The following is a 19,189-nucleotide window of genomic DNA, read 5'->3' as shown; positions in this document are numbered from 1 at the left end:
AAATGATTTGATTGATGTTGTGGAGACAGCTGCCTGGTTATCTAGTTACATACTTAGATGATAAGACTCTTGTATGCTTGTGATAAGGTGTAAAAGTTAGGTAAATTATGAATTTTAAAATCATAGATGGAAATAGCTTTAAAAAAATAAATTATGGTAAGCTGGAGAAAAAGCAGCAAAGTCCAACTATACCATGAATAAAGGTCATTTTAAAAAAATTGTCCCTAAAACAACTGCTTCACAATACAATTTCATTTGGTAAATATCTTTTTCTTGATCATAAACATTAGCATTTACCAAAACATATTTTAAAATATTACTCAAGACCTTTTGTGATAAGTTACCCATGAAAGATGGCAGGCCAATATTTCTAAAAGAAAAACTTAATTTCTCCCTTTCACTTAATCATTCCTCTTTTGCTCACATCAAGAAGAGAAATAATGTTATCAAACTGACAGAGCCTTAATGAAAGATTTATGCAACTGTGACCACCAAAGACTTATAGTTTATTTCAGAATTTTAGCTGAGATAAGTACCTAATATAATGTATTCCATCTTTAAAAATTAAATAACTTTTTACAAATCTTTTGAAGACTGAAAAATAATAAAATATTAGAAGGCTAGATGATAATATGTCAAGAATAAGATCAAAATATTAACTTTTCATATGCCTTATCGTAGTACTAAAATCAGGCTTTTGAAACCAATTCTGCTATAACAAGACACAAGTTCCTAAAAATCACTATACTATGCAACATTGAACAATAAAAGTCACAAGGCTTGTGGGGAAAATGCAGTTAGGGACAAAATACCCAAAATATTATCAGTGACACATTCAAAAAAACTTATTAACCAAATAAAAATGCAAGCAGTTTTATGTGTGTTAATAAATAAACAAACAAATAAATGAATGAATGAATGAATAAATGAAATAGTGGTAACATCTGCAGCCTCAGGTTATACCCTAGCTCCCACTGGGTCCAGATAGACAAAACTGAACTTTACTGCTGAGTGGATGATTGAAGCATCAGGAAGTGAGGGGTTATGGAGAAAGAAAGGAATTGACACTGAAGGGGAAGATGATGGAATGCTTATGTGTAAACTAATACTCTACCAAGCCCCAGTTCTACTGTAGCAAAATATATACAATAAATGTGGCATTCAACTTTGGAAAAAACCTGTCTGTGGGACTGGGTACTAAAAGGGTTCAGCTTATGAACTTACTGTGAAGAGGTACAGTTTTCTGGGTTTTCAAGGGTGAAAGTTTGCATATGTAAACTAGAAATTTGTGTTAATTTTTCAATAATAATGATAACAACAAAATAATAGTTAGCATTTATATAGCATCTCCATATGCCATGAACACTATATTAAGTAATTTTCAAATATTTATCATCACAATAGCCTAATTTTATCCTGACAACCCTGAAAATTCGGTGCTATTATTTATTATCCCTGTTTTGCAGTTGAGGAAACTGAGGCAAATATAGGTTTAAATGATTTGCCCAGGGTTGCATTGCTAGTAATAAGTACCTGAATAAAATGTTCGTTCTCTCTCTCTCTCTCTCTCTCTCTCTCTCTCTCTCTCTCTCTCTCTCTCTCTCTCTCTCTCTCTATATATATATATATATATATATATATATATATATATATATATATATATACACACAAATAGACACATTTTCTTCCTTTTTAAAAATTATTTTTTAATTTGTTTCACTAAATATTTTCCAAATATATGCAGGGAGTTAAGAGGGAAAGCCAGTGTAAAAACCATTTTTAACTATTTTTTCTAATTTGACCTTCAAATTCTTCCATCCCACCCTACTCCCTTCCTTGAAAAGGCTAGCAATTTTATATCACTTATAAATATTATGTCATGAAAAGCATATTTCCATATTAGATAACACAAAAATGTTATAAAAATGAGCCCTTTGGAACTATTTTGGATCATTATCTTAATAAGAGTAACTAAGTTCTTCACAGATGATCATTCTTACAATATTGCTGTTACTGTGTATGTGTTTCCCTGGTTCTGCTCACTTCACTTTGCATCAGCTCATATAAGTCATTTCAGGCTCTTCTGAAACCATCCTACTGATCATTTCTTATATACAGCACAATAGTTAGTATTCCATCATGATCCTATATCTCAGTTTGTTATCATTCCCTAAATTGGTGGGCATCCCTTTAATTTTCAATTCTTTGCCACTGTAAAAATGAGCTGCTATATTTTTATGCAAATAGGTCCTCTTCTCTTTTCATTGATTTCTTTGGGATACAGAACTAATGAACTATTTCTAGATCAAAAAGTATTCACTGCTTTCCAATTTTCCCAGCAATTTTTGTCAAATATTGAATTCTTATCCTAAAGGCTTGGGGTCTTTGGGTTTATCAAATACTAACTATGGTTATACACACAAAGTTCCTCCCCCAATACAAAATCCCTTTATATATGGGCTATATATCCATTTAGAAGCTGAGATTCGGATCAGATTTTTTTAAAAAGATCTTTTCTAGCTATACTAGCCTCTGAGGCTTATGGATACAACTAGGAAAGCTTGGAGATTATTTAGTCTAACAACCCTCCACCCCTTCCTATACCCCTAAGAGAAACTGAGAAAAAGAAATTAAGTGGTTTGTATAAGGTCATACCTGTACTATTGGAGAGAGCCAGAACCTGAACCCAGGGCCTGAAGCATTTTGCTTTTAAAAAAAAATATTACTTTGGGAGTTTTATTTTAAATCTGGATAAGTGTTTTTAATTAAAGTATTTTCATTTGCAAATTTTTTTCTGTCATTTCCCCTATTGAGAAATGGCTAAATACATTGTGGCATATAAATGTAATTATTTTGCCATAAAAAATGATGAAATGCACAGTCTCATTGGAAACTGAGCAGACCTATATCAAGCACTGAAGAATAAAGTGAGAAGAACTAGGGAAACAACTTTTACAGTGACACCAATATAAAGAAAAATTTCAAAAACTTTAGAACTCTGATCAATGTCATGGTAAACTAAAAATCTAAAAGAATGAAATATGCCTCTCAAAATCTAACAAAGGTAATGCACTTAAAATGCAAAAATACATTTTTAGATACAGATATTGTGGAAATTTGTTTTGCCAATCCATATAGTTGGATCCTGAAGGATTTATTTTTCACTTTTGTTTTGAATTTCCTCAGAGTTAAAAGGGAAATAGAGCAAGACATTAAAATTTTAAAATGTGTATAACTTCAAAAATAAAACAACTACCAAACATTTTCATCTCCCATATGTGAAATAAGGACAAATATAAACAAAAAGGGAAACTGAGCAGCAGAGCTAGAATGAGAATTCAAGTTGCCTATATTTCTTTTCTAATCACTTGTTAGGCCTATTAACTTATATTTTTAAAGCCATATTATGGCTAGAGGAGACTATTTGGAGACACCATTTTGATTGATGGGAGTTTAACTGCTTTAATATAACTCCATAATGATTTCATTTTTCACATATATATGGTTATAATAATCAGAACATTTCTAGCATTTCCAAAAATTTTCACTAATTCATTGAACTTTAGCAAGTTATTTTGCCTCTAGATAGTTACCTTCTTAATTCCTTAAATCACAGTAATAATACATTCAATAATTATTTGTGAGAATCAAATTAAATCATATAAAGTACTTTGCAATCCATAAAGCACAATACAAATGTAAACTCTCTGGACTTCAGTTTCTTCATCTATAAAATGAAATTATTGGGTTCCTGTTACTATTAGTGCAGTAAACTGTAAAGAACACAAGATTTGGACTCCAAAGGTCTAGTTCAAATAGCAATTCTTCGACTTACGATGTATATGGTCATAAAAAAGTCATTTTCCTTTTCTCTTTTTAAATTTCCACAATCATAAAAATATTATAGTGCCAATGCTACAGTTGATCCTATATATCATGTCTAACACTACAATGGAGTTTCATTATAACATCATTCTTAGGGATCGACCAAGACCATATTGGCATATTGGCAAGTAAAAATAATCAGATTTCACCGGAGACCAAAGCTTTATACAGGTTAAATCCCACTTAACTAGCCAACTACTCTGAACTCACATAATGGATATTAAACTACTTTAAATGAAAGCAGAGGGATAAACTAGAGCGTTAATTTTTAATCTCTTGACATAAATCATATTTCATGCATATTCTCTATAAATAAGAACAGATTCAAGGGTGAAAGTAAGGTGAGCCAGAGCAAGGCAAGATGATGTTTGTAGGAAAGCTAAATGGATAAAGAGTTTATTGCTATGTGTGCAGTTACTATTTGTAACTACATTTAAATATCCACATAATGTTAAATATTAAAATTGTTGGGTTGGTGATTTGTATGTGCAAGAAAAAGAGTGATTTCTAATAGAACTTAAGGGTGTAACAGAGTTCCTATCTGAAACAAATCCTAGTGGAATCTGCCTCACCAGGACAAGGGGCAAAAATTGGAAAAAATAAAAAATGTTAAGGTAATAGTTCAGTGAGTATTAAGTGTTCATCCCTAAGATACTTAAGATAATATAAAGGCAACAATTGAGCTAAGACACATGGAATAACATATGGAGGAAAGGAAATATGTAATAGAAGCAATAATAATTAAACTGTATATGAGACTTGGGAAAGAATACATTATATAGTATTTCTACTTCAAATGGAATGTCTTAGCTAGTGAAGATCTATCGAAAAATACAAGTCTTGACAGAAGAGGATTTTATCATTATTATTAAATAGAATTATTCCACCTGTACTAAATGAAATCACTCTTAAACAACAGCATTATAGACTCAATTATATTATATATAATTTTACACATGAATCAAAATCTAGGAGAAAAATTAGATCCATTGCATACATTTACTAAATAACTACACATATACATAAACACACACACACACACACACAAATAAAGAGTTAAATAAGAAGATGACAAAGAAATGAAATAAAATATAATGCATATGAATTTATCTTCACTGTACTTAATGAAAAGGGGCTGGGAGAGAGCATGTCCCCAGTATATGTTTTTGTATTTTGTTTTATACCATAGAAATGGACAGGGGTTTAAAATTGATCATAGTTCCTATTCCTAATATCATCCCCTCTCCCTAATATCCATAAGTCCTAAAAAATTTTTAATACTTTTAAAAGATAATTTTTAAAATCTGCAATAAATTCTGTTGTATAATTTTTTACTGTCATGAATAAAATTTTCTAATTCATGGAAAATACATTTTAAATATTGGATAAAGTTTTTTCATACAATTTTTTGCAGTTTCTATTTTAAACATTTACAGGAATACAAGAACCAGAGGTAAGATAATCATCATTAAACATATTTCAAGGGGATTACTGAAGCAAGATGAAAGAGTTAGAAAAGACAACATGAGAATAGCTAATTTCAAGGATGAAGCTTTAATGCATTAAATACAGAGAAGCTTAGAATCAGTTATCTACATGAGAGGTCAGATCAGTACTACCTTATATTCCATATGAATTTTTTCCAGTGAAATACTAAAATATCTATGATTAGGAACCACAATTATAATTTACAGTATTGTGCTCAGAACTGTTTGAAATGAATAAACTATTAAAACCTCACTTGCTTTTAAAATAAGAATAAAAGATGCACATAATTTAGAAGTATGTTCATAAGAAAGGGTCATTTGAGATTTAGATAATGTAACTATTAAGATTCAGGGTGAAATAATATAGTAGGCAAAAAATAACAGGTACATATATTGTATTTCTACTGAAAAAAAAATTTAAAAAACTTCTATAGGAGTTCATTCATCAAATTCTGAATGCCATTTATTTTTTAAAATAATGATTTTTGGTGGCTCAGTGAATTGAGAGTCAGGTCCAGAAATGGGAGGTGCCGGGTTCAAAACTGGTCTCAGACACTTCTCTTAGCTGTGTGACCCTGGGAAAGTCATTTAACCCCCATTTGTGAATTTTAGTTTTACTCCACCCAGCTTAGTCTTTAGAATTCTAGCAATCAGGAATGTATACACCCCGACTTAAGGATTAAGTGTCAGGGAGGAAGGCCTATGACCAGCATGTGCTAGCAAGTGACAAATCTGAAAACAACTGACTGACCCTCTGGTCTGTCCTAAGCCAAGCTCAAGCCACCATTGGTACATGTGGGACACAGGAAGTGATGTAAAGAACTGCCTATATATTTCACTTCACTTCCTGTGATAGCTCTCTTGGCAGCGTTGGGAGTTCTGGGCAGCATTTGGCGTGCTTGTGGGTTTTAGCTTTGTAGCGTGGTTTAGGTGAGGCATCTTCCCTGAGCGATCTTGGTGAGTAAACCAAGACTGATTCCTCCTTTCCTTGACCTTCTGAAAGGTACTATTCTCCAAGGAAGCCCCTCATCTTGGAGGAGGTCTCGTGGCTGAAAGTCAAGCTAGATTTAACCTTCTGAGAAGGCCCCTTGGCTGAGGCCTCTGAACTTCCCTTGGCTTAGGCTAAGCCAGAGAAATCTTATACCCTTCCCTCTCTCTCTTCTTCTTCTTAATTTCTTCCTAATTAAACCACCATAAAAATCCCAAACTAACTTGAATATTTTATTGGAATTGAATTTAAATCCCTGGCGACCACTAATATAATATATTCAGTCAACAACCCTAATTTTACCCATAACAAATATATATTTCCTAGTCCATACCACTCTTCTGCTTTAGAACCAATACCCAGAATTGATTCTAAGAGGGAAGGTATGGGTTAAAAAAAAAAATTTTTTTTTTAAAGAAGACTATATAGCATTCTTCACAAATGATGAAAGTTGGCTAGTCAAAAAACTTCTATATAACCTAGTAGGACAAAGAATTGAACACTATTCATGACAAATTCCTTTTCTATTCTTACTATATCATTGTTGTTCCCCAGACTTGTGTAAAGTTATTTATAAATTTATTTATTTCAACTTTTTCCTGGCATATGATAGATGACACTTAATAAAGGCTGGGTGATAAAGGCAACAAGTACAGCAACCTGTAAATGCTCCTTACCCGTCTCAAACTCCACTGCAGATCAACTTACCAAATCCCTGTGCAACACCCAGTTAGCATGCAGGTAGTGAATACCATCTAGGATCTGATATAATAGTGACTTGACCATTCCCCGAGGTAACTGAACTGGCTTCTTGTTTGCTTTAGAAGCTCTATGAAACTTGATTATGTGCTAAAAGAAAGGAAAAAAATATCAATAGAAGCAGAAAAAAGAAAAGACACTTTGATGTGTAATGCTTTACTGAAGGAAAAAACAAAACAAAACAAAACCTTCCAGAGATTCCTCATGACGCTTCCCAATATCATTCCATCCTCTTCTAAAAAACGTAATTTTAAAATTTCCAAACAACTGTGCCTAGGGTTCAAATAGTTTCCTATACACAATAAAAACATGACAACATTGGATAATATCTCAGGAAATAAAAGGATATAACAGGAGTTGAATATTATACTTTCATTTAGAAATTCAAGTAAAATATAATCATTTCTTTCAATGGCATTCCATCCTGATTTTTCTAATAAAAAAGCAGAATTTCACAAAGAAATTTTACAACAAAATATGAGATTATTTTGCCTTTTATCACAATACCATATATTTATAACAAATAGCTGCATAAAAGAAGATAATTTACAGGTAGAATTTTGTTCTATTTTGTAATAAACAAGTGGGTATGAAGAAATAACGGGCAATAATGACTGTTCACATAGGAAATTTATAGGAAAATTGAATAATAAAGTTATTAAACAAAGAGAAGCAAAAAGATTAGAGTTTTCATATGGAACAGGTCGAACTTTGAAAGGTCTATTCTTCTAGGGCAGTGGTTCTCAACCTTTCTAATGCCGTGACTCCACAATATAGTTCCTCATGTTACGGTAACCCCAAACCAAAAAATTATTTTGGTGGCTACTTCAAAACTGTAATTTTGCTACAGTTATGATTCAGAATGTAAATACCTAATATGTATTATGTACTCTCATTGCTACAAATTGAGAGGTTGAGAACCGCTGTTCTAGGGTCTTGCTCTAAAACCAGATTTCACAATCCAATCTTATTTTTAAAATCTTTCATTAAAGTGTTTATGAAGTGTCATCTGCATGTAAATAATGTTGTTGTCACAACACTGTTACCCACCAGAAAAAATATGAGCTAGTGAAAGACAGGGTCTGCTTGGCATATAGCAGGTACTTAAGGAAGATCACTCTAGCTAATTAATAATTCTGTTGTGCGGATTAAAAAAAAATCACTAAGCTGAGAATGTACAAGTTTGGAATTTAAAATAAAAAATAAAGTCATAAGCATTTGTAATTAAAATATAAAATAGTCTACAAGGACAAGTAAGAAGTACAGAGATATTGGTTAAGTTCATAATTTTTTAAATAAAAAAAAGTCTTTTTTTGTTATTTTGTCACTTTAAAACTACAGAGAAAACATGAAAATAAATCTCTTCTTCATATGTTTACTTTCCAGGCCATGTGGAATATGTAGACTTATAACTGCATAACCAAAATTAAGATATTTTTAAAAGCATTAATGAAATAGAAATAAACCAAACATGGAAAAGTTATTCCCTTTTTTGTATAGTCCATAGAATCATATTGTTCAGTTATTCTAGACACTTTAGTTGTGTTTGACTTCAAACATGTCTTTGTCTCACCAACAGGTAATAAATAGGAAATTGATAACAAAAATAATCAATCATAAAATTAGATTTCAGAAAATCTGGATATATTCATGTTTCCTTTAGATGAGTAATTTTATGCTTCTCTACCAGCTGTGATTGGTTATATTTTAGCTGGACAAAGAGGATGGTTTCTTTTGTGCATTTTGATTCCCCTTAATTTCATCCTGGCCTAAATGCTACTATAAAAGAATTGTAGGTCTTGGGCTGCTGAATTAGAAAGTTGACTATTTCTTAGACGTGAAGGTGATTTCAAAGCTAGTTGTGTGACTTGGCTATTTAGTTAAATAAATTTTAAAATCTTGATTGTACCATAATTATTTAAAGGACTACTGCTTTCCTATTTTTGAAACATCCAGAATGTTCACTTTTTATTGACATTTTACATTATTAACATTTGATATTTACTGTATTTGTTCAACAAAAAATGCTGGTCATCTCTTCCAAAACAAATCTTAAGTATGAAAAGCAAATTCTCAAGACAAAAATAAAACTTGTAAAAACAACATAAAAAGGCACGCATGCATCTATCTACAGATTTAGACAATTTTGTTGACAGGTCAGAAAGATATGAGAAAAATTTTATCTGTATCCATTTTCACTTATCTCATTTTGTAATACAGAATTTTCTAAAAGGATAATTTTTCATGGAAAGTTTATTCATTATTCCAAAAAACATAATATCAAATAGCATTTTCTGATGAATGACAGAATTGTATTCGGAAGGTAAATTTCAGTTACTTATCAGTAACTAAATTACAGTCTTCCAAGGCATGATCATATGAAGAAATCTTTACATAAATTCTCAAGAAAGGACCCACGTATAAAATACTTTTCCTCCAAATAAGTATGAAAAAAAACCACTCTGCCCAGTTTTTCCCTACTCTGCTTCTAGTCTTTGATACTAAGATGAGAGGAATGAATAAAGAATTTGTACCTGTAGCCAACAGTCTGTTTTATATCTCCTCTACTTAAATCAGAGTAAATCTGCCTATGGTTCTTATTTGTATAACCTTTGGACAAGGCATGAAAATCTTTAACCTATTGCCTAACAGTCAAAATGTGTGTGTATAAAGAGATATTTTAATACAGTATTTTGTGAAATTATTATCATGATAAATATATTCTTCCAAAGAGATCATATTTTAAAGAATTAGATGAGTCACTTTAGAACACAAATCTATCATGAGCATATAAGACAGTAAATATCCATAAAACAATTTATGTATGTATTTATACCTTTATTGAATTTTGTTTCTATAATGAGATTTTATGCCTCTTTATACAAAGAACAAATGATATTGGCAAAAAGAACAATGAAAAACAAAAATATTATGAAGAAAACCACATATATGCATACCTTATGAGTTTATATCTATTTAATAAATTGATATAAAAGTCTATAGTTTGTAATCTCTTTAGTTATTAAATAAAATTATCAAATAACTATAACTGTAACAGGCCTTACCCAGAGGTCATGCTCAGCATAGTCAAACAGAAGCCATACTTTCCTGTCAGCATGAGACAAAAACACCTTTTGAAGAGAGATGACGTTTGGATGTTTTAACTCTCGAAGTAGCTGCAAAGCAAAGGAAAATCATCAAAAAAGTCTAAAGCAGATAAAGAGCAGTCAAGATCTTTTTTTGTCTTTTAAATTGGCAGAAGTTTCTCTCATGTTTTCTATCTTAAGATATCCAATTCACTAAAAAAAATTTTTGAATATGAATATGGCCTTCAAAGTATATGAGAAAAAAGGATGATGATGAAACAAATTACTTTTTAATTTAAGATTCTGCACATTTTCCCCATAAGATTATCAAATACAAAAATGTTTACATAGAGATCCAAACATAGCATATGTCACATTTTCACAGATTATCCTGCTCGTTTTTTTTTTGTCTATATTGTATCCTTATTAAATTTTAAGTCTGAATGGATACACTTATATAGTACAAAATGAGCCAGCATCCCCAAAAAGGTCATTATTCCTTCTCCCCCAATAAATTCCAATGGAAAAAGTTAATAAAATCCAACCATTTTAAAAGTTTTGACTAATATCTTTTGTTTTTATGTCACTTATATTCCCTATGCTGTATTCTTACATTTGCTTCCCTGAGTCATTGCTTAGATAAAGAATTGTTTTTTTAAAAAAGGGAAACAAAAAAAATCACCAAACCAATCAATACATTAAATAAAAAATCAAATGTTATGTGCAATGATTCATACCCAACCATTTTAACTTCTGTAAAGAAGTGGGAGAAAGCATTTCCTTCTATCTTTTCTTTGGGACCTCAATCTTGGTCTTCATAATTTTATAAAGTTGAATTGATTTTTCAGTGGCAATTATTTCCATTTTGCATTATTTCAGTCGTATATATTGCTTTTATGGTTCCGCTTACTGTACATTGCATTGGTTCATATAAGTCTTTCCATGTTTATCTGATTCATCATATTCATCATTTTTTATAGCACAATATATCCAAGTACTACATTCATCAATATATGAGCATCTACTTTGTTTCTGGTTCTTTACTAATCACAAAAAGTGCTGCTATAAATATTCTGATACATAATAGAGTCTGTTTTTATGATCACCTTAGGGAGTACAATTACTAGTAGAATCCCTAGGAGAAAGGTTTTCACAATAAAACCAATATAGCTAAAATTAGAAGAGAAATGGAAAGTTGTAAGTAAAAATCTTCGCAAATTTCTTTGATAAATTTCTAAAATATACAATTTATTGAGTTGAATTTATAAGAATAAGAGCCATTTCCCAAACTCATAAATGGTCAAAAGATATGAAAAGGCAGTTTTCAGAGGAAGAAATCCAAATAATTTAGTGATATAAAACTGCTCTAAATCACAAATGGAGAAATTACAAATTAAAATAACTATGAGGTACCATGCCATACCCATCAGAATGGCCAAGATGACAGAAAAGGAAAATAACAAAGTTGGAGGGGATACTAATGCACTCTGGGTGGAGCTATGAACTAGTTCCATTATTATGGAGACATTCTGGAACTAAATCCAAAGGGCTTTAAAACTGAATATTCTTTAAGCCAACAAGACTGCGACTAAGTCTACACCCTAAAGAGATCAAAGAAAAAGAAAAGAACCCATTTGTAGAGAAATTTTCATAGCAGATTTTTTAGATGACAAAAGAATTAGAAACTGAAGAGATGTCCATCAATTGGAGAATGGTTGAACAGTTGTGGTATATGATTGTGATGAAATTCTATTGTGCTATAAGAAATGATAAAGAGGACATTTTCGGGGGGGGGGGGGGGGGGGGGGAACTTGGCAAGACTAATATGGCCTGAATACAAAGTGAAGTGAGCAGAACAAGAAGAACAAGTTATACAGCAACAAGAACATTGTGAAGATAATCAACTCTGAAAGACAGGAATTCTGATCAACACAAAGACCAATCACAAGTTCAAATGAGTCATAATGAAACATGCTATCTACTTCCAAATAGGAAGCATATAGAATTATTTTCTAATTCTTTCTTCTCTCTCTCTCTCTCTCTCTCTCTCTCTCAAGCACACTCTATGTATGAAGGATATACGTATGATCTCTTATAAAGAGAGGCTTCAGGAACCTAGGATGGACTCCATCCCACAATGAAGCATTAAATTATGACAATTCTTAAATAACTACTCCAAAATACTTACTTTCGTAAACAGTAATAAGTGCTATACCTAATAGGGCATACAAAAAAAAGTTGATAATGTGGTAAGAGTTTATAAAATGTAGTAACTAGACAAATTTTCAGAAACTGAAAATGCTGCTATTTTTGTAGTAACACTCCACACAAAACCAAATCTGAATGATTAAACAACCTCTTATACTCAAATATTCAGCCCACAGAGCATATTAAAGAAGTGATAAATGAGGAATTCATTTTTAATCAATCTGTTTAAGGAATGTAAAAAAGTTGTCTAAAAATTCCTATAACTAATACAAAATTTAAAGCTATCAATATCTTAAGTACTATGTAACTTTGAAAAGAATCTTTTTGTCATAAATACAACTTCCTATGAATTAATAAGTATGTCTTAAGGAGTTGCATAAGACACATATGGCTAAAAAAATTGTCTAATATCACACAGCTAATATATATTTTATGACTGAATCAAACCCAGATCTTCCTGACTCTAAGCCCAGCATCCTAGCAATGTTTCTATCAATTTAATTCTTAAATTACATACACGTTACATATGCAGTACTTACTCTACAATATAAAAGTGAAAAGTACTACTTTTCATATTTAATAACACCTGAAAAAAAATTAAACCAAAGATAATGATATCATTTGTTAGTACTATTGTAGCAAGGGTGAAGAGTATCTTTAAAAAATGAACAAAGAAAAAATAAAAAACCTTAGTGCTGATTGGCAATAAATAAATGAAAAAGTTGCTATATTAAAGTGTTTAAAAAAATTACAAAAAAATTTCCACTTCAAACAAAAATGATTCTCGTGCACCTATATTTTAAAAAAGAAAAAGAAAAAACTAAATGATCCCAAAACATCTATTTTGCTTTGCACACATGATTAAATAGCAGCTATGAAAACACTTGAAATATTTAGTTTTAAGTTCATATAATTTTAACAATCCATGAATCCCATCATTAGAATGATTTTTCTATTTCTTAAATTAATATGCTACTGCTAGTAGAAAGAGGATAAGCTCCAAGACAGTAAAGATTTTCCCCCTTTTTGTATGCCTAGCACTTTAGTGCCTGCATAGAGTAAGTGCTTAATAAATATCATTTTAAGGTTTTCATAGCACTTTAAAGATATATTACTTTAGCTGATCCTTGCAAGAAGCCTGTGAGGTATATCCTATAAATATTATGAGTCCCAGTTTATAGATAAGGAAAATGAAGTTCAAAGAAGTTCAGTTAACTTGTTCAGTCACACAGTCACACACAGGGCAGGACACAGAAAATTTATCTCTCATACCAACACATTTGGTATGTACTCTTCTTTCCATTACCTTCCACATTCTTTTCTTGTGCAATCAAATAAACAGCACAATGAAGACACAAATATTTATATATGAGTTATGTATTAAATAATTGAAAAGATAAATTATCCTTGGAGTAAAAGATTTACTATATAACTAAAGATATTGTAGATGGTCAGAACTTCTTTTAGCAAAATTTTTAGCTTTTATAATCTACTGCAATATTCACACACAAAAAAAATTTAGTGTCAGGAAAATTGAATTGCAATAAAAGTGACTGTTTTATTAGTCATTCAATAAATGTTTGTTGAATAACAGTAACAATAACTACAATAACAAGCAACAATGAAAAGATCTTTACTTACTGCTATTTCTCTGCATGCCGACATAGAAATCCCAGTTCCTTCTATTTGTTTTAAAGCATAATCTTTGTCATCTTTCCTATAAAAGCATAAAATATATTGTTAAATAAATATTGAAACCAGAGTTAGATTCATTATATAGAAAATAAAATCCACATATATATCCATACAATAGAAATCACTTACCAAATACATTCTATTAGAAATGAAACTATGTGGTTTTGGTAACTTCTAGATTTTTGTATAAATCAACAAAATAATCCACTTGGAAACTACATAAGATGTTTACTGGTCTAAATACACAAGAGTTTGAAATATGGCGGCAATCTAGACACAAGACTTGTCCTCTCCTCAGCACCCACCAATATAGACTACCTCAAAAGATCAAAAAAAAAAAATTCATAAGAACGAAGGGACTCTACAATAGGGCGCAGCATTGAAGGTATGTGGGATTTGGGCATTTGCACACTATAAGAGGGGTGAAAAAGCTCCCACCAAAACACAAGCTGATTTACCCTCCCCCATCCCACCTACAGAGCCAGAGTCAGAGTCAGCCTGTGCCAAAATCAGCGAGTAAGTGAGAGGCACCTCTAGGTCCTTGGGAACTGACTAAGACTACCAAAGACCTACCCCTGAGAGCAGCTACACCTGAAACCCCAGCAGGCTAAAGAGCTCTCTTAGGAAGATAGCACAGAAGGGCAGCAAACAGCAGAAGCTGCATAGATTCGAGAGCTTGCCTCAGGCAAAACCCTTGCTCTTTAACTCCATACACAGAGAACCTGCCCATTGCACTCAGACTTCTGACTAAAAAGGGAAGAAAAAACCTCCACAGTGATGGAAAATTGTGCCCAGGAGCAACAACCTCCCTTCATAAAAAAACAAAAAAAAAACAAGAAGAAGGGGTTGAGCCTGGAAAATTTTTACGGAGAAAAACCCAGGCTACAGAAGAAATAGAGGAGGAAATTCAAATAAACCCAAAACCTTCTCGAAAAAATGGAATTGTCCACATGCTCTTGAAGAATTTAAATTGGAGCTTATCAAAAAGATGGAAGCCTTCTGGGAAGAAGAGTGGGAAATAGTTCAAAGAGAAAATAGTGGTTTAAAGGACAAGAATTCCCAATTGGAGAAACAGCTGGAAGTCACGAAAAGCAGGATAGACCCAACTGAAAAGGAAAACCAGTCTTTAAAGACCAGAATTAGGCAACTGGAAGAAAATGATCTAAATACACAAGAATTCAAAAAGAAAAGCATTTTCATCTATTAGACATTTCTTACTGGATGTTGCATAAGCATCTCAAGCTCAAATCCAAAGCAGAATTCGTTATCTTTTCTCAAGAACTCATCTATCTTCTGAACTGCCACAGGTCCCACTACCCTTTCCAATCACCCAAGTTCACATCTCTAGGGTCATCCTTAACTCTTTATTCTCACTCATTCCACAAATCCAATCAGATGCCAAAATCTGTCATTTCTATCTCCACAATCTCTTCAATATATTTCTTTTTTGCTCTACCCACAAAACCATTGCCCTAATTCAAATCTTCATCACCTCTCTCTCACCTGACCAACTGTGATAAATTTCTATTCATACTGCCTGATTGAAGTTTCTCTTGACTCCAATCCTTCTTCCTCATAGCTGCCAAAGAGATTTTCCTAAAGCATAGGTGTGACCAGGTCATTCTCCTTTTCAAGAAATTCATTGGCAGTCTCATATCTCTGAGATTATATATGAACTACTCTGCTTAGCATCTGAAGTTCTTTACAACATGTCCCCTTCCAATCTTTCCAAGCTTCTTACATATAACTTCCTTTATGCATTTCCCAGTTCTGCTAAACTGACCCACATACAGTTCCTCCCATATGACATTGGATCTTCCATTTCCATGCTTTTGCCAATAGCTTTTCCCTATATCTGGAAGGTATTCCTTCCTCATCTCTACCTCTGAGAATTTCTGGGTTGAAAACTGGATCAAAGAACCATCTTCTATGTGAAGACTTTCTTGACATTCCTCATTTCAATTCTCCACTTTTAGTGTCCCCTTTCCTCTAAAACTACTTTATTTAAATTTTGTATATTGTCTGAAATACATATATATGGCACACATCATCTCGTCCATTAAAAGTAACCTTCTTAAGAACAGGAATTTTTTCACTTTTGTTTTTAGATTCCAGTGCTTAACAAAGGGTCTCATGCATATTAAGTGCTTAATAGCCTTAAGAGAAATTTTAAATATCTCAAATACACTGACAAATTTTTTAAATAAAATTCTTGCAAATAGGATGGCAGCAAACAGTCACAACTGCCAAACCTCTTCCATAAAATGACCGTAGAAAACATCAAACTAAAACCTGAGAGGAAAAGTCAAGAACAAGTCACAGTGAGCAATTTTTCTAGTCCAGGCAGGGTAGCTTAGGAATATAGAAGGAGAAATCTGTAAACATTGGAGTGGAGGCTGGTCAAAAGAATAATTTCATTTCCCACCATCTATGAGCTATAGAGTTGTTGCAGCAGAGAGTAATATTGCCCAGGTCTGTTAAGGGACAAAACACCCGGTTAGAAAGAGATCCCAGGGAACCGTTGTTCTAATATTGGAACAGAATTGAGTGCACGGGGCAGCTCTTTTGTCCATTATCCAGTTCTGGGTTGCATTTCCAGGGTAGAGAGGAGAGGGGATGGTCAAAAGAATCCTACCTAGTTAAGGACCTCATTACAGACTAGGGAAGTCAATGACCAAACCTCTGCCTAGATTACAATACATTAGAAACACCAAAAAGTTTTAGAACCCCAGATTGACCTAGGAAATCAACAGAAGAACATAAAAGTCTGAAGCTCAAGCTAGCCTTTCCCTCAATAGGTGAGCAGAACACAACTCTAACATAAAATTCAAAGTAAAAAAAATGGGCTGGAAAAAAAAGGAGCAAACAAAAGAACCTGGTAAAAGGGAAGGTCAAGACACAAACTCAAAAGAAGCCAGTAACTTGAAAACAGCTATAAGCAAATGCTCCAAGAAAATTGCAGATTGGACACAAGACCACCAAGAATTCCTAGAAGAGCTAAAGAGATTATTTTTGAAAGAGGAAAAAAAAAATTCTTGAGCACATAAGAGCAATAGAGGAAAGAAATCAAAGCAATACAAGAAAATGATGGGAAAAAATGAACAGCTTTATAAAAGAAGCATAAAAATAATGAAGAAAATAACTTTAAAAATCAGAACTGAACAAGTAAAAATGAATGTCTCCATGAGACATCAAGAAACAATAAAACAAAGTCAAAAGATTGGGGGGGAAACAGGAGAAAATGTGAAAAACTGATCTAGAAAATAAATCAAAAAAGATCATTTAAGGATTATTGGATTACCTGAAATGAATTTTAAAAAAGCTTAGGCATCCTGTTTCAAGAAATTATAAAGAAAAATTACAGAAATATTTTAGAACCAGAAAACAGAGTAGAAAGTTAAAGTCACCTCCTGAAAGAAACCCCAATATAAAACTCCCAGGAATATTATGGCCCAATTCTAGCACTTGCAGGTTAAGGAAAAAATACTACAATCAGAAATAACTCAAAATATCTTGAAGCCACAGTTAGGATTACACAATATTTTTAGCAGGTGTTACTATAAAAGGACAGAGGGGTTGGTGAGTATAAAAAGGTAAATATGAGAGAGAAATTATAAGAAACTAAAAACAAGGTAAAATTGTTTACATTTCTATATACAAAAATAATACCTGTAACTCCTAAGAACTATATCATCATTAGTGCAGTAAATAGGAGTCCACTTAGAGAGCTGGATGTGAGTCTATTAACCTGAGATGATCTCAAAAGAATGGAAGGGTAAGAAAGAATGCACTGAGGAAGAATGGAGAAAAATATCTCACATAAAAGAGTGGGGGAGGGGGGGGCAAAGAAAAGAAAAGCTTATATAATAAAGAGAGAAATGGAGGGGAGGAAGAGAAGGCAACACTTGAGCATCACTCTCATTTGAATTTACTCAAGGAGAGAAGAATATACATTACATGCACAGCCTGGAGGCAGAATCTATTATGCTTTAGCTGAAGTTTAAAAAAAAACGGCAAGGAGAACAATCATGATCTTAGATGAAATATAAAAGCAAATATAAAAACCTGATTAACATAATCAGAGCAACTACATTTTGCTAAAATGTACCACAGAGAATGAATTAATACAATACTGAACATATAGCCACCAATAGTATAGCATCTAAACTCTTGAAGGAAAAGTTAAGTAAGGAAAAAACTTACCACTCTCAGACTTATCTAAATCTGACTCTAAAATAATTAAGAAAGAAGTTAAGGAGATGAAAAGAACTTTAGAAAAGTTAAGATATGATAGACTAATATCCCTAAAGTATATTCATGAAAATTTCTGAAATAAAATTTGGGAAAATAAGTACACTAATAAAATGCTGGCAAAGCTGTATGGAGAACAATTTGGAACTATATTCAAAAGGCTATGGAATTGTTCATATACCCTCTGACCTAGCAAAATTCTACTAGATCTATACCAGAAAGAGATCAAAGAAGGAAAAAGACTCATGTATACAAAAATATTCAGTCACTCTTTTTTGGTGGCAAAAAACTGGAAATTAAGGGGCACCCATCATTTGAGAAATGACTGAACAAATAATGCTATTGTAACAGACTATTACTATGCTATAAGAAATGATGAAAAATCACTGGCCTACCAGAAGACCATGACAAAAGGAAAAGGCTGGACATCATATTACAGGAAATTATTAAAGAAAACTGCCCCAATATCCTAGAATAAGAGGGAAAAGTGGAGATTGATAGAATCCACAGATCACCTCCTGTACTTAATCCCCAACTGACAACACCCAGGAATGTTATAGCCAAATTCAAGAACTATCAGACCAAAGAAAAGATATTACAAGCTGCCAAGAAGAAGTCATTCAGATACCAAGGAACCACAGTGAGGATAACTCAGGATCTGGCTGCATCCACACTGAAAAAAAGAAAGGCATGGAATACGATATTCAGGAAAGCAAGGGAACTAGGTCTACAACCAAGAATCAACTACCCAGCAAAACTGACTATATTCTTACAGGGGAAAATATGGTCATTCAACAAAATAGAAGAATTTCAAGAATTCATAAGGAAAA

General features: G+C 32.3%; 1 protein-coding gene across 6 annotated transcripts in view; it reads right to left on the bottom strand.

The window, feature by feature from the left end:
- The window catches only part of CDK8 (cyclin dependent kinase 8), a 119,925-nt gene that overhangs the window by 40,325 nt on the left and 60,411 nt on the right, over window positions 1–19,189 (bottom strand). For all 6 annotated transcript variants that reach the window (XM_001366829.4, XM_007495246.3, XM_007495247.3 and 3 more), the window contains 3 exons: window positions 14,055–14,130; window positions 10,185–10,295; window positions 7,069–7,209 (listed from right to left, as the gene is read on the bottom strand). In XM_001366829.4, the coding sequence (XP_001366866.1) occupies window positions 7,069–7,209; window positions 10,185–10,295; window positions 14,055–14,130 (328 nt within the window). The remainder of the gene's footprint in view (window positions 1–7,068; window positions 7,210–10,184; window positions 10,296–14,054; window positions 14,131–19,189) is intronic.

The sequence above is a fragment of the Monodelphis domestica genome, chromosome 4 (genome assembly GCF_027887165.1).
Source record: "Monodelphis domestica isolate mMonDom1 chromosome 4, mMonDom1.pri, whole genome shotgun sequence".
NCBI lineage: Eukaryota > Metazoa > Chordata > Mammalia > Didelphimorphia > Didelphidae > Monodelphis > Monodelphis domestica.
This window is presented reverse-complemented; position numbering and strand designations above follow the sequence as displayed.